Source organism: Carcharhinus amblyrhynchos, chromosome 3, assembly GCF_965287045.1.
Source record: "Carcharhinus amblyrhynchos chromosome 3, sCarAmb.v2.hapA, whole genome shotgun sequence".
Classification (NCBI taxonomy): Eukaryota; Metazoa; Chordata; class Chondrichthyes; order Carcharhiniformes; family Carcharhinidae; genus Carcharhinus; species Carcharhinus amblyrhynchos.
Window position 1 is genome coordinate 19,289,970 of NC_137326.1, and position 16,112 is coordinate 19,306,081.

Below are 16,112 nucleotides of genomic sequence, written 5' to 3' on the forward strand. Positions count from 1 at the left end.
ACCATTCTTTCTGGTTGTATCTCAACTTGGTATGGCTCCTGCTCTGACCAATACTGCAAGAAACTACAATAGGTTGTGAATGTACTCCAATCCATCACGCAAACCAGACTCCTTTTACATTTCTCGCTACCTCGACAAAGCAACCAGCATAATCAAGGAGCCTACACACCCCGGACATTCTCTCTGCCACCTTCTTCTGTCGGGAAAAGATCCAAAAGTCTGAGATCATGTACTGACCGATTTCAAGAACAGCTTCTTCCCTGCTGCCATCAGACTTTTGAATAGACCTAGCTTATATTAAGTTGATCTTTCTCTACACTCTAGCTATGACTGTAACACTGTATTCTGCACCCTTCCCTTTCCTTTTCCCCAATGTACTCGAGAAACAGTATGCTTTGCCTGTATAGGAAGAATGGTAGGAAGGACTATTACTTACGTGGCGAAAAACTGCAGCAGGCGACGGTGCAGAGGGACCTCGGGGTCCTTGTGCATGAGTCGCAAAAACCCAGCTTGCAGGTGCAGCAGGTGGTCAGGAAGGCGAATGGGATGCTGGCCTTCATAGCGAGGGGGATTGAATATAAAAGTAGGGAGGTCTTGCTGCAGCTGTATAGGGCATTGGTGAGGCCGCAGCTGGAGTACTGTGTGCAGTTTTGGGCGCCGCACCTGCGCAAGGATATTTTGGCCTTGGAGGGAGTGCAGAGGAGGTTTACTAGGCTGATACAGGAGTTGAGGGGATTGAGCTATGAGGAGAGGCTGAATAAACTAGGCTTGTACTCGTTAGAGTTTAGAAGAATGAGGGGAGATCTCATTGAGACGTATAAGATGATGAATGGGATGGATAGGATAGAGGTGGAGAGACTCTTCCCGCTCAAAAAAGACAGTAGGACTAGGGGGCACAGCCTCAAGATAAAGAGGAGGCGGTTTAGAACGGAGTTGAGGAGGAACTTCTTCACTCAAAGGGTGGTGAATCTCTGGAATTCTCTGCCCATTGAAGTGGTGGAGGCTGCCTCGCTAAATATTTTTAAGAAGCAGGTTGATGGGTTCTTGATAAGAGAGGGGATTAAGGGTTATGGGGAGAGGGCGGGAAAGTGGAACTGAGCCACGACAGATCAGCCATGATCTTATTGAATGGCGGGGCAGGCTCGAAGGGCTAGATGGCCTACTCCTGCTCCTATTTCTTATGTTCTTATGAACAATACTTTTCACTGCATCCCAATACGTGTGACATAAGAAGTTAAGTCAAATCAAAAAAAATTGTAAATTCTGCTGTCTGAAAGGGAATTTTATGTAAAATGCTGAACGTGTTTGATGTAATTTTAGGACTGAAAACATTTGAGTATTTTTCAATTTGGAGTGGGCCAAGTGAATCAGTTAAATACCACAGAGTCTGTGATCCACCTGACTTCTGATCCAAAAATTTAATAGTGACCTGATACTGAACGAACCTTTATTTACTCCACATATGTCTGTTAATGAAGAGGATTTCACAAACGTAATTATACAAAAAGATCTGTGAGAATATTTGAGAGATGCTGATGGAGTCCGTTTTTAATGAGTTATTTCAAAGATTCAATGCAGCATAGAAAATTGCGGCCTGGGGGACTGACTGGAACTGCAGCAGCTTTTCTGAGTTCTTTATAATTGAAATTGCGACACCTTGGGAGAATGAGGAAAATCTGAAAATGTTATTTGCTGCCAACTTTGCTTGTAGCTCCCATGGTCTCTGAATCAAACATCATTTACCGAGATATTGTTCCTGATGTTATTTCTTTCTGTCTCTTGTGAAGTGTGATGGGAAATCCTTTTCCTTGTTAAAGTTATCATGTAAAAGTAAATTGTTGTTTGCAGTTAGAATCGTAGAATCATAGAATCCTTACAGTGCTGAAGGAGACCATTCGGCCCATCGAGTCTACACCGACCACAATCCCATCCAGGCCCTTTCCCTGTATACTCATGTATTTACCCTGCTAATCCCCTGACATGAGGGTCAATTTAGCATGGCCATTCAACCTAATCCACACATCTTTGGACTGTGGGACGAAACCAGAGCACCCGGAGGAAATCCAAGGGGAGAACTTAGAGACTTCCCTCAGACAGTGACCCAAAGCTAGAATTGAACACAGGTTCCCGGCGCTGTGAGGCACCAGTGCTAACCACTCCTTCATGTATCTTTATTTAGTTTTGAGTAGAATAGAATCCCTACAGTGCAGAAGGAGGCCATTCTGCCCATCAAGTCTGCATGGGGATAGGGCCTGGGTGGAATTGTTGTTGGTGCAGACTCAATGGGCCAATTGCCTCCTTCTGCACTGTGGGGATTCCAAGATCTAAGTAGGCTTACATTAATACTGCAATGAAGTTACTGTGAAAATCCCCCAGTTGCCACACTCCAACACTCGGGTACACTGAGGAGAATTTAGCACAGCCAATGCAACTAACCAGCATGTCTTTGGGAGGAAACCCACACAGACACGGGAAGAATGTGCAAACTCGGCACTGACAGTGACTTAGTTGGGAATGGAACCCAGGTTCCTGGCGCTGTGAGGCAGCAGTGCTAACCACTGTGCCACAATATTTCCCTACTAATGAATGAATAAATTAAGCCAATCTGCTTCTCGCCCCAGCCCTGAGAAAACCCACAGCAACAGGAATGAATTGGGGAGGTTCATCCTGACATGCTGTCCTCCCCTCTATTATCCTGGCCTCCCTTCTCCACATCGCTTCTGAAGCCTGTACTGCGAGGCAGCGAGGATGGAGCGCGTTCTATACTGATGTGGAACAGTTCAGCTGATAATTTTTTTTTGCCCTTTTATAATTGGTTTTCAGTTTTAATAAAACCTCTAGTCAAATACTGGAAATGAGGCAAAATAAATCTGCATAAGACCAAAGAGGCGTTGTTCATTTCCTTTCCCTTTCTCTGTCTCTTATTGTATTCAGGCCCCCACATAGTTCATCGATTTCCCTTATAGCTTTGAAGCAACTTATTCGATAAACATATTTATTTTTAAGTGGCTGCCCCTCAAAACAAAAATTATTTTTGTCAAACAAATGTATGCAGTCAGATGGTTAAGATTCTGAAGAGGCCTGACATGGTGAACACAGTCCCAGGATAAGGGTCAATGATTTAAGACTGGTGTGAGGAGAAGTGTCTTCACTCAGAGGGTTGTGAATCTCTGGAATTTTCAACCCCAGAGGAGTCGGATGCTCTGCTGTTGAGTATATTTAAATCTGAGAGAGACAAGTCTTTGGCCTCCCGGGGGAGGAAGGAGTTGTAGAAGTATGGCTGTTTTGGGAAGCGGGGGGAAGACTTTCCAAGGGACACACACTTGTCGAGGACCCTTTGGATCATCCCAAGGGATGCCGAGCCAATTGGCAGGAGGACGAGCGCCACGGGTCAAGGAGGGACTCGCAGTTGGGGCCAGGGGTTTGAATAGAGCAGTGGCATTGTAATTTAGTCTAAACTTGTTGTGTCAGTATCATTTGGCAATAAGGCCTTTGTTGTTTCAAGCCACTTCGAGTTGCCCTCGATCTATTACAGGAGTGGACAGGGAAGACAAGTTGAGATAGAAAACCAGCCATAATCATATTGAATGGCAGAGCAGGTTTAAAGGGTGTTATGGTTAACTCCTACTCCTATTTCTTACATTCTTATGTTCATTCAAAGTCTGGTTCCTGCAAAACACGTATAGATGGCAATGCATTATAGGTTGGATTTGAACTGATGGCAGATACCATACCACAAGTTAATTTGCCATCTGCCTCTAGCAGAATGGGAGCTGGCTGATTTTAACGGCACTGGCCTTGTTTAAAACCCATTGATCAACTTCTTACCCGTTCCAGGCAGGAAGTCAGCAGGTTCAGAGGATAGATCTGGCCCAGAGGCTGCCTGCTGATTGGAGGTAAATGATGCGTTTAGCTGCTGGGCCATCCTCCAGTGGATTTGTGACTGAGGAAGGGGAAAGGGCAAGGTCACAGCAGGAAGTGCCTGAGCTATCCTATGGGCCCACAGAAACAGTTCTCCTGTGCCCACAAGGAAGGTTTTTCAAAAAAATTTGATGACATTTATCTTTTGGGTTTCCTTAGCTTCCGACATCCTTAGGGCCGCACCATGGCACTGTTGCCTTACAGCAGTAGGGATCCAGGTTCAATTCCAGCCTTGGGTGACTGTGGGAAGTTTGCATGTTCTCCCTGTGTCTGCATGGGTTTCCTCCGGGTCTCCTGATTTCCTCCCACAGTCTGAAAGACGTGCTGGTTAGGTGGATTGGCCATGTTAAATTCTCCCTCAGTGTAACCCGAACAGGTGCCTGAATGTGGCGACGAGGGGATTTTCACAATAACTTTGTTGCAGTGTTAATGTAAGCCTACTTGCGACACTAATAAATAAGCTTTAAACTTCTGAAGGGCAATTAGGGACTATAAATGTGAGTTGGCCTAACCACTGACTCCAACATCCCACGAGTGAGTTAAGTTTCTTTTAAAAAAAGTATTTCTCACTAAAGTTGCAATTCTATTTTTTCTCTACAGGTTTAGCCGGGAATCCTGCAGATCTTGAAAAAAGAAGACAAATTTTTGGTAGAAACTTTATACCTCCGAAAAAGCCAAAAACTTTCTTACAGTTAATCTGGGAAGCACTACAAGATGTGACCCTTATCATCCTAGAACTTGCAGCCATTATATCCTTGGGTCTCTCATTTTATCAACCACCTGGAGAGAGAAGTGAAAGTAAGTGAAGTATTTTACTTTAAGCCCCTGATCTTGTTTGCTGATTGTAAATGTTAAGTATCACACACAGTGCATTGAATATTAGTTAATAAGATGATGAAAACATTTATTCTTAACTAGATTTGCATGACTGCATAAATTGCATCCAGGCAGGATCTGGTAAAGATCTTTTATTTGAAGAGTTTATTTTGACGCAATGTAGATGAATTTTATGGGTGCATTAATTGTGCTAAAGTGGAAATGAGTTGCGTGTTTTCCAAATGTTCAATGCCAGGCCTGTACGCCATCAAGGATTCTGAAGATTCAGAGTGTACTGATTTTACTACCAAGCTGCTAACAATTGGAAAGCTGCATCCTATGTGCTATTGCTGCCTCTGTCAGGTTGTAGCGTCTGTTATATATCTGTCTGCTGCAGACAGAAGGTAGGTATGATTTTGGGTGATATGTTGTATGCTTACTGCTCCCATCCATAGCTTGTGTCTGATTGCAGTGTGGCAGGGCAAGGTGTGTGTAGGGGGGGTGGGAGAGATGTATTGCCTCTCCCAGGGGGGAGGTGGGTTATGTTAGCTGCTGGTTAGTGGAGACAGTGAGGGTCACCTTGTCTGGTTGCAACACGGCTGAATGGCAGCAAATCACTGGACCAGCTGGTCTATTTCTCTATGTCTTTTCATGTGCATTTCTGTTAATAGACATATTTGTAAAAAAATCTTACGTCTGTGTGCACCCCTCCAGGCAGAATGTTAGATCGCTGGAGGGCACAGTCAGTGGCAGACGAGGGCACAAGTGACGCGCCAGCTCTCCAATGTGGTGCCACTCCCCCCCAAGCTGTTTTAAGAAGGTGGTGTGATCTCTTCGCCAGCAAGCTGCATGAATGTAGAGGTCTGACAGTTCAGTGTGAAAATGAGACACTTGAGAGCCCATTTAAGGGCAGCAAGTGATTATTGATTGCAGACACTTTGACCGCACAGTCACGATAATGTCCTTGAGTAGGAGGTGGCATCAAGGCAGGGAGGCAGAGATAAATCTAGTTTAATGCATTAAAAGGAAATGGCTCAGAGATCCTCTCAGGCAGTGACACACAGTGGCTGTTGAGTACACGCACATCTCATTGAGGTGGCTCTGCAGACATAGGAGCACAGAGGGGTCACCCTACACAAGTATTGCGGGGGAGAGGAGGGTGGCACATAGCTGGGACATTGCTTCTGAATGTGGGGAGGCCAGTTGTGAGATGGGACTGAGCTATTTGGACATGGAGATGATCAGTGATAAAGAGTGGTTACTCCCACAGCAAGTGCAGACCATTGGTACTGAGGCAAGCAATGGCGTTAGATAAAGGGATGGGAGGGAACAAAGGCATTCTGCTCTACTTAAGATACACTAGCAACTAATGAGTTTTTTGAATCAGAGTTCCAGTGGCACAGAAGGATGTGCTGATCAAAGTAGATGATAACAGAGTTGTCTGCTCTGGAGGATGGACACATCTCTCTTCACCAGTAGCATTGGCACCTTCTGCCAGGAACCATCAAAAAAAAACCATGGCACTGACCTTTGCTTCTGGCTCCTTCCAAGGAACAGTAGCCAACCTTGCTGTTAGCTGCTCATCACAGCATAAGGGAGATTACATGCCCTATTTTAGAGGGCATTAAATGACGTTAAGTCCACCACCGATGGGGCCCCAGAGGGCAGTGAGATTTGCCTCCATTGCTAGACTCCCTCTGTTGCAGGGGATTGTTGACTAGTAAGTTCATCAGGGCAGAACATGCAATAGCATTCAGTGTGATTTCCCTGGTGTCCAGATATTGTGTGACCACCATCAGTGTTTGCTGCAGGTCTGTGCATTCTATCCAGGCAGCTGCCATTACTAGTTCATCCATAGGCAACCGTGGGTGCTGTAGCTGTTCATGTCACCAGAGAGACCACTAGCAGATAAAGGGTATCTATCTATTGAAGAATTGGCTGCTGACACCTATACTCTCTCTCGATGGAGACTCGGAAGTGCTGCAGTTGCTTCCATCCCAGTGAAAGAGCCACCATCAAACAGGCCATTGGACCATCAAGATGTGGTTCTGGTATGTTGATCGGTCAAGAGATTCCCTGTAGGGTGTATCAGATTGGGGTGTCTGGCCCATCAGAGAGGCGAGGGTTTTATTAAAGGAGTAACCCACTTCCTTGGGGGAGATGGGGGAAGCAGGAGGACCAAGTAGTGAAGCAGGGTGAGCCGTCTTTCAAGGATCTCTGAAAAGATCAATTGGAAGCCTCAAAACATCAATCAGGATGGAGGCGTGCCTGAGCTGTGCTGGTTCAGCCACATTTATCCTGAGGACTCCTCATCCAGGAAGACAAATGCCTCAGGACCTCATCTTTCTATGGAAGAGGGTGGAAGTCCAACATTGCCTGAAAATCTCATCACCAACTACCTTACTATGGTATCCGACTCATTCATTTGCATCTATTCCCTACCTTATAATTCAAGTATTTTTGAGTCATTAATCATTACATTTACACAAGTCTGTGTGCAATCAAAATCATTTTTACATTGTATTGATTCATTTTAACTGATCGTGCCATTATTATCATCGTGGGCCTTTAGATGTGACAATGCCAATGCTGGCGTTCTGGCTTGCGTAGCTTCCCCTTTTCACTCTGACCCTATGGGTAAGTTAAGAAGGTGGTGATGATAAATTGCCCTTGCCAGCCCCTGTTTCTGCAGGGCTGAAGCAGTCCATGAGAGCCATTACTTTGGTATGAAGGAAGCCAGAGAAATGGTAGCTCCATCACCGTCAGCTGAAGATGTTCAGAGTCCTTCACCTTGTCTTGAACGGATTTGCCTCTTTCCACTGAGTACTCCCTCAGTGCTGTCACCCTGGCTGGGTCAAGGGCTATCTCCAACATGACGTTAAGAATGACCAGATTACGCACATCACAACTAACTAAAGGGAGGTCGTGCTTGACAAATCTTTTGGAAATTTAAGGATGTGACCAGCAGAGTGGGCAAGGGTGAACCAGTGGATAGAATAGAATCCCTAATGTACAGAAGGAAGCCACTCGGTCCCTCAAGACTGTTCCGACCACAATCCCACCCAGGCCCTATCTCCATAACCTTCATTTATCCCAGTAATACCCCTGACACTAAGGTCAATATAGCATTCGCCAATCAACCTAACCCCCACATCTTTGGACTGTGGGAGGAAACTGGGGGAAACCCACGCAGACACGGGGAAACTGTGCAAACTCCACACAAATAGTGATCTGAGGTCGGAATTGAACTTGGGATCCTGGCGCTGTGAGGCAGCAGTGCTTGCCACCATGCCACCCACACACATGTTGTGTATCTAGACTTTCAAAAGGCTTTTGACAAGGTCCCACACAAGAGATTAATGAGCAAAATTGAAGCTCATGATATTGGGGGTAATGTATTGAAATGGATAGAGAACTGGTTGACAGACAGGAAGCAGAGAGTGGGAATAAATGGGTCCTTTTCGGAGTGGCAGGCAGTGACTAATAGGGTAATGTAGGGTTCAGTGCTGGGACCCCAGCTATTCACAATATACATTAATGATTTGGAAGAAGGAATTGAATGCAATATCTCCAAATTTGCAGACAACACTTAACTGGGTGGCAGTGTGTACTGTGAGCAAGATGCTAAGAGGCTGCAGGGTGACTTGGACAGGCTGGCTGAGTGGGTAAATACTTGGTAAATGCAATATAATGTGGATAAATGTGAGGTTATCCACTTTGATGGCAAAAACAGGAAGGAGGATTATTATCTGGATGATGGCAGTTTAGGAAAAGGTTAAGTGCAAAGTGACCTGGCTCTCATGGTGTTACAGTCACATACAGCTACAGCAGGCAGTGAGGAAAGCTAAGGGAATGCTTGCCTTCATAGCAAGAGGATTTGAGTATAGGACTGAGGATATCTTGCTGCAGTTATACAGGGCCTTGGTGAGGCCACACCTTGAGTATTGGGTGCAGTTTTGGTCTCCTAGTCTGAGGAAGGACATTCTTGCTATTGAGGGAGTCCAGTGAGTTTCACCAGACTGATTCCTGGAATAGTAGGACTGACATATGGAGAAAGAATGGATCGACTGGGCTTGTACTCACTTGAATTGAGACAAAAGAGAGGATCTCATTGAGACATATAAAATCCTGCTGGGACTGGACAGGTTAGATGCGGGAAGAATGCTCCCAATTTTGGGGGAGTCCAGAACTAGGTGTCACAGTTTAAGAATAGGGGGTAAGCCATTTAGGACTAAGATGAGGAAGAACTTCTTCACTCAGTTGTGAACCTGTGGAATTCTCTACCACAGAAAGCTGTTGGGGCCAATTCATTAGATATGTTCAAGAGGGAGCTGGACATGGCCCTTGGGGCTAAAGGGATCATGGGGTGTGGAGAGAAAGCAGAAGTGGGATACTGAAAATGCATGATCAGCCATGATCATATTGAATGGTGGTGCAGGCTCGAAGGGCCAAATAGCCTACTCCACCTATTTTGTATGTTTCTATAATCTCCGGCATTATACAAGGTCAGGAACTTAAACCAGTGTACACTCCCTCACTGCGTTAATCTGCACAATCTTCACCAATGTTTACAGATGCATCATAGAAAGCATCCTTTCTGGATATATCACAGCTTGGTATGGCACCTGCTCTGACCATGACTGCAAGAAAGTACAAAGGGTTGTGAAAGTAGCCCAGTTTATCAGGCATCCAGCCTCCCATCCATTGACTCTGTCTACTCTTCCCGCTGCCTTGGCAAAGCAGCCAGCATAATTGACGACCCCCCCCGTACCCCAGGCATGCGCTCTCCCACCTTCTTCCACCGGGAGAAAGATACAAAAGTCCGAGACCACGTACCAACTGATGCAAGAACAGCTTCTTCCCTGCTGCCATCAGGCATTCGAATGGACCTACCTTATATAAAGTTGATCTTTCTCTTTACCCTAGCTGTGGCTGTAACACCATATTTTGCGCTCTCTCCTTTCCTCCCCCCCCATGTATTCTATAACAGTATGCTTTGCCTGTTTAGCATGCAAGAAACAATACTTTTCACTGTATACTAACACACGTGACAATAATAAATTCAATCAAAAGATGCCACAAGTCACAGTATTCCTTCCTTCAGTTCGAGTTGAGATGTGAGCCATGCCTGTGGCCTAGCTATGCTTCTGGATACTCACTTACCGAATCTTCAGAAGGACGATGTACCCTCAGGCTGTTCAACGCAGGTGTATGCTTGTGACTGCAGCCTGTCATCTGAGTGTAACACTGCATTCACCTTGTCAGTCTGCCGAAGGTTGTTTAAAAAACTTTGCGGCACTGATACCGGCTCCTCCTCACTGCGTCAAGTCCACTCACTCCGTCTGCCACCTTTGGCCAAGACTGTTTGGTCGTGGCAGGCGACCTTTCACTTGCTGCTCATCAGGAGCAGAATATCACGGGCGCCATTTCCGCGAACGATGGCTTCCAGTTCCTTTTTAAATTGCACCCACCTGACTGCTACCTCACCTATTCCACTGCCCCCTCATTGGGCAATTAGCATTCACTAATTGGCTTGCTCATTTAAAATTGCGTCAGGCACCAAAGCAGCGGGTTGGGAGGAGGAGGGGGTTGTCGGGGGGAGAGATGATCACAAATGTAGCCAACATCGGACAAATATTCTGTCTCCTGTGTGCAATACTTGAAATTCTTCATGTCGACCACAGTTTCGGGCATGCATTCCAGAAAAGCATAGCATTCTCCGAGATGTTGCTCTATGCCCATGCAAAATAACCCCCAAAGTCAAAATATCTAAACATACAAGTGTAACCCCCAACAGCATATTTTCTTAACCATTTTGAACAATTTTATGGACCCAGTTGGTACGGCTCTCCGACACATCCTAAATGCAGTCTGATGGTTGCTAAGGGCTGTGGTTTTCCAATAAATGGCCCTTTACAACCAAAACGAGGAAGAATTTCTTCAGCCAGAGGGTGACGAATTTATGGAATTCATTGCCACAGAAGGTTCCAGAGGTCAGATCATTGGGTGTATTTAAGGCAGAGATAGGTTCTTGATTGGTAAGGGGATCAAAGGTTATGGGGAAAAGGCGGGCAAATGGGGTTGAGAACCTTATCAGTCATGATTGAATGGTGGAGCAGACTTGATGGGTTAAATGGCCTAATTATGTTCCTATATCTTAAGATCTTATGGTCTAACTTTGTGGTAGATTCTCTTGCTTGTAAAGTCCTAGCTGTATTTAGCTGAAGTTTGTCAGCTTGGTACAAAGTCTGGAACTCTACTTGTATCTTTGGGAGCCGTGGTATACAGTCCCCAGGCAGGTATTTCATCATCCTCTGCGCTGTCCCTGCACCATCAAAATGGAGATTTGTTTGTGATGCAACCTGACATTTTTACAGCGAGACTGTTCCAGCAGACAACTTGAATTTATTCACTTGGGGCACAGTGAATGATCCTGGGCACAATCAAATGCGTGATTTAACAACTTTACTCAATATTAATATTGTCATTTTTTCGTTGATGGGTTATGTCTTACCAGGAGAATATTACATTTCATAGAATTGGAAAATGTGCAGAAGATTGAGGAATTTAACAAGAACCTTTGTACAGTTGTATATCTGTGTTTGTACACTGTAGGTAACTTCTATTGTTTGTGCAAATTTAAATGTGCATTTTAAATCAGTATTACAATTCCTATGTCACCATGTTTCTGACAAGTCTGTTGATATTTCTGACAACGATTATGTTATTTTTTGGTCCGATAATTCGAGCTTCATGAGATATTTTCTTGGTGTTACACTTGAGGAACACATACTGGAAAAAGCATTAAAAAGGGAAGATATCCATTACGTCCATCTCCCCACTGCCTTCACTGCTCCAAGGAGAAACCCTACTTGCTGAGCTTACGCATACAATGGACACAGCGCCCAGTCAACTTCCTTCTTGCATGAGGCACCCAAATATAGGAGTGCCTCATACGCTGGTGGATCCAGGCCAAGCAGCATAAGGATGCCCAGGAATTAGCACATTAGCACCTTAGCGCATTCTTTGGAAATGGAGCCTGAAATGACTTCAATCAGGCCATTGAGATTGGCCTATTGGAGTATGAGCTCCCTAATTAGGGATCCAACTGATGGGCCAATCAGGGAGTTTTTGCCTTGCACTTAACTGGAAGTGTTTAGTTCCTCAGACACCCCCAGAGATAGACTGCTGACAGATAACATCCTGTGTACTGCTGTTAGAGTTTGTAAATAAAGGGATTTTGGTAAAGGGACTTCTTCCTCCTTATTACAGAGTCCTTTGGAATAGTGGTTGAGGTCCCGGGAACTGGAAAATCTGACTAAGATCCAGACTCTATCACACTAGGGGAGGCGATGGCCTAATGGTATTATTGCTAGACTATTAATCCAGAAACTCAACTAATATTCTGGGGACCTGGGTTCAGATCTTAACACAACAGATGGTGGTATTTGAATTCAATAAAAACATTCAGAGTTAAAAATCTACTGATGACCATGGAACCATTTTGATTGTTGGAATGACGTGGAACTGCCGGCATTGGACTGGGGTAGGCACAGTAAGTAGTCTCACAACACCACATTAATGTCCAACAGGTTTACTTGGTAGCATGAGCTTTCTAAGTGCCCCTTCATCAGATGAGGTGATTGTCAGAAAAAAACCATCTTGTTCACTAAAGTCCTTTAGGGAAGGAAATCTGCCATCCTTGCCTGGTCTGGCTTACATGTAATTCCAATGTGGTTGACTCTCAGCTGCCTTCTGAAATGACCTAGTAAACCACTCAGTTCAAGGGCAACTAGGGATGAGCAATAAAAGCTGGCCAACCAGTGATACCTATATCTGATGAATAAATAAAAAAAACTTCAGTAATGAGCTTGCTTTCCCAAAAGTGAAATATTCCTGTAAAATATTGAATTAATTCTAACTTGACTGTTTTTGAAAAACAGGATTGTGCTCCCTTTGCCAAGCTGGAGAGGGCTGAAGGGAAAGCTGAGAGTGATGGAATTTTTTTCAGGTCTTGACACTGGTAGCTTTGTCTGTTATTTTCCAAGTTTACAATGCGTTTTGGTTATTGGATTTCTGTTAGTAATTTTGGTTGACATTTTTAAGAGAATTCATTTTCTTTTGTAAATGATGCTAAGAGCACCTGAACAACGTTTCATTTCTTCACTGTCCTTACTAAAACAACAACGCCTATGATAACTAAGTCAATTGTGTCTCAGTCACTAGAACGCTTACTTCTCAGTGAAAAGATTGTGGGTTCAAATTCCACTCCAGAGACTTCAGCACAAAATCTTAGCTGCCAATCCCATGCAGGGCTGAAAGAGTGGAGTGCTGCACCACTGCAGATACTGTTTTCAATTGAGATATTAAAGCATGGCACGGTGGCACAGTGGTTAGCATAGCTGCGGCATGGTGGTTAGCACTGCTGCCTCAGTGCTAGGGACCTGGGTTTGATTCCCAGCTCAGGTCACTATCTGTGTGGAGTCTGCACGTTCTCCCCTTGTCTGTGTGGGTTTCCTTTTGGGTGCTCCAGATTCCTCCCACAATCTGAAAGATGTGCTGGTTAGGTGCAATGACCATGCTAAATTCTCCCTCAGTGTACCCAAACAGGTGCTGGAGTGTGGTGACAAGGGGAGTTTCACGTAACTTCATTGCAATGTTAATGTAAGCCTTACTTGTGACTAGTAAATATACTTCACTTAAAAACAAGGCTCATCTTGGATGGGCGTAAAAGAGCTTGTTGCACAATTTTGAGCGGTTCTCCCTGGGGTCCTGGCCAGTGTTCATCCCTCAATTAATATCCCTAAAACAGAATGTCTGGCCATTCCCTCCTTGCTGCTTGTGTGAAATTTTTGTGTCCAGATTGACTGCCATGTTTCCGACGTTACAGCCATGACTACAGTTCAGAAATACTTTGTGGAGATTGAGGAAGGCGCTATATTTTTTATTCTTTCATTGGTTGTGGGCATTCCTATTTGCCCTTGTTCGGAAGGCATTTAAGAGTTAAGCGCATTGTTTTGGCTCTAGATTCATATGTAGGCCAGACCAGGTAAGGACAGGAGATTTCCTTTCCTCAAGGACATTAGTGAACCAGATGGATTTTTACAACAATTGACAATAGCTTCATAGTCATCATTAGGTTTTTAATTCCAGATTTTTTATTGAATTCATCATTTCACCATGGTGGGATTTGAATCTGAGTCCTCAGAGCATTATGCTGGGGCTTTGAATTACTTCTTTAGTGACAATGTCACTGTGCCACTGCCTCCCCTACATACGAATGGAAGTTTTTTTTTGCTTTTATTGGTCCTCTGCCTGAAATGGGAAATTTGATTTGTTTCTTTGCCCTGCCTACCACTGACTTCTTTCAAAATTGTATTCTACTTCCATTTGGGAGTGTTTGCTAAGGGAATTTAAATTGGCTGGAGTGTCAGCACCATCCGTCAGCTTCCCACTGGGCATATCACTCTTATCTGCTGTTTCGTTTGGGATTAGGCGCAATTACTGAGATGTGCAAGGCTTCATGCTCATGAAGGAGCCATATTTACGCCACCACCTACATGCGCGGATGAAGACAATCTTAGCTGCATGTCGAAACTATAAATTAAACCATGACAGACCTGTGCAGTTAGACCTTGAAACAATTTCAAGGACAGGGGCTATAATAAGTAGTTCTTTCCAAGCAACAGCAGGAGATATTTGCCAAATCTCACAAACGACAGTGCTAATGCAGATGACAGATGCATTGCTTGGCTGGGCCACAGATTTCATTCATTCTTCTATGGGAGCCAGCCAACAACATGAACAAGCCCTGCAATTTTACTGTCTAGTTGGATTCCAGGGCATTATTGGTGCCGCACACAGGACCATATGGGCTCCTACCCACAGTGATACCTATTTCACAGAGATTGTGCCCCATGAACATGCAACTGGTTTGTGAGTAAAGATAGAGAATCAGCTACATGAATGCTACCATGATTCCTTCACTTAATAATAATCGACGTTGTCATTATTAATTGTTTGGGATAACAGCCCCTCAAGCCTTTTCCACCATTTAACACAGTCATGGCTGACCTCCTCTTGGCCTCAACTCCACTTCCCTGCCCGTTCACCTTAGCCCTTCAAACCCTTACTAATTAAAAATCTATCTATCTCTTCCTTGAATTTACTCAAAGTCCTGCCATCCACCATGCCCTGGGGTAGTGAATTCCATAGACTCGTGACCCTTTGTGAGAAGTAATTTTTCATCTCTGTTTTAAATCTGCCACCCTTTATCCTAAAACTATGATTTCTTCTGGATTCCCTTACAAGAAGAAACTTCCTCTCCACGTCTCCTTTGCCAATCCCCTTGATCATCTTGTACACCTCAATTAGATCTCCTCTCATTCTGCGAAACTCTAGGGAGTATAGGCCTAAGGTGGCCAATCAAACCCCTCATCTCTGGAATCAATCTAGTGATCCTCCTCTGAACTGCCTCCAGTGAAACTACATCCCTCCTCAAGTAAGGGGACCAAAACTGTGCACAATATTCTAAGTGCAGTCTCACTAACGTTTTGTACAGTAGTAGCAACACTTCACTACTTTTATGTTCCATTCCTTTAGCGACAAATGCCAAGATTCCATTTGCGTTCCTTATTACTTATTGTAAATGAATCAAACGAAACTAGTATTCAGGTACAAGAACAACCAGATCCCTCTACACTGAAGATAATTTAACTTTGTATTTTTCCTACCAAAATGGGTAACCTCACACTTTTCCATGTTAGATTCCACCTGCCAAATTTTGCCCCATTCACAACCTATCCATATCCATTTGTAAATTTCTTCTTTCATTATTGCAACTTACTATCCCACCTATTTTAGTGTCATCTGCAAATTTGGTGATGGTTCCTACTATTCTTGCATCCAAGTCATTCATATAATTGTAAATAGTTGGAGCCCAAGGACCGAACCCTGTGGTACCCCATGAGTTACATCTTGCCAACTGCTATTAATTGAGAAAACTTTGGAATGCTGTTCAGATGTCAGTGTTAGTGGGAGCTCTGTTGCTCCTGAATTCTAAGGACGTGAGCACAAAAAAATCTGAGCTGATAGTTCAGTGTTGTCCAGATGAGGCACTGGTTTGATTGAGATGCTGTCTTTGAGCTTTCTTATCCAGTGGTTTAGGAGGATGCCCAGGATCTCATGGCACTTTTCAAGGCACATCAAGGGGAGATGTGGCAAACTTGAACCTTCTATCAGGGTCACCACCAAAAATATGGTTCATCCCATTGCTGTGTGAAAGTATGTTGCACCATTTGCCCAACTAACGATTACTTCACTTTCAAGTGATGTATGGAAGTACTTTGGGAAGAGTTGAGGATGTGAAAAGAACT

At 44.3% G+C, this 16,112-nt stretch overlaps 1 protein-coding gene across 9 annotated transcripts in view; it reads left to right on the forward strand.

The window, feature by feature from the left end:
• Positions 1 to 16,112, forward strand: part of atp2b2 (ATPase plasma membrane Ca2+ transporting 2) — an 830,803-nt gene that overhangs the window by 495,567 nt on the left and 319,124 nt on the right. For all 9 annotated transcript variants that reach the window (XM_080181822.1, XM_080181828.1, XM_080181801.1 and 6 more), the window contains exon 4: positions 4,522 to 4,719. In XM_080181822.1, the coding sequence (XP_080037948.1) occupies positions 4,522 to 4,719 (198 nt within the window). The remainder of the gene's footprint in view (positions 1 to 4,521; positions 4,720 to 16,112) is intronic.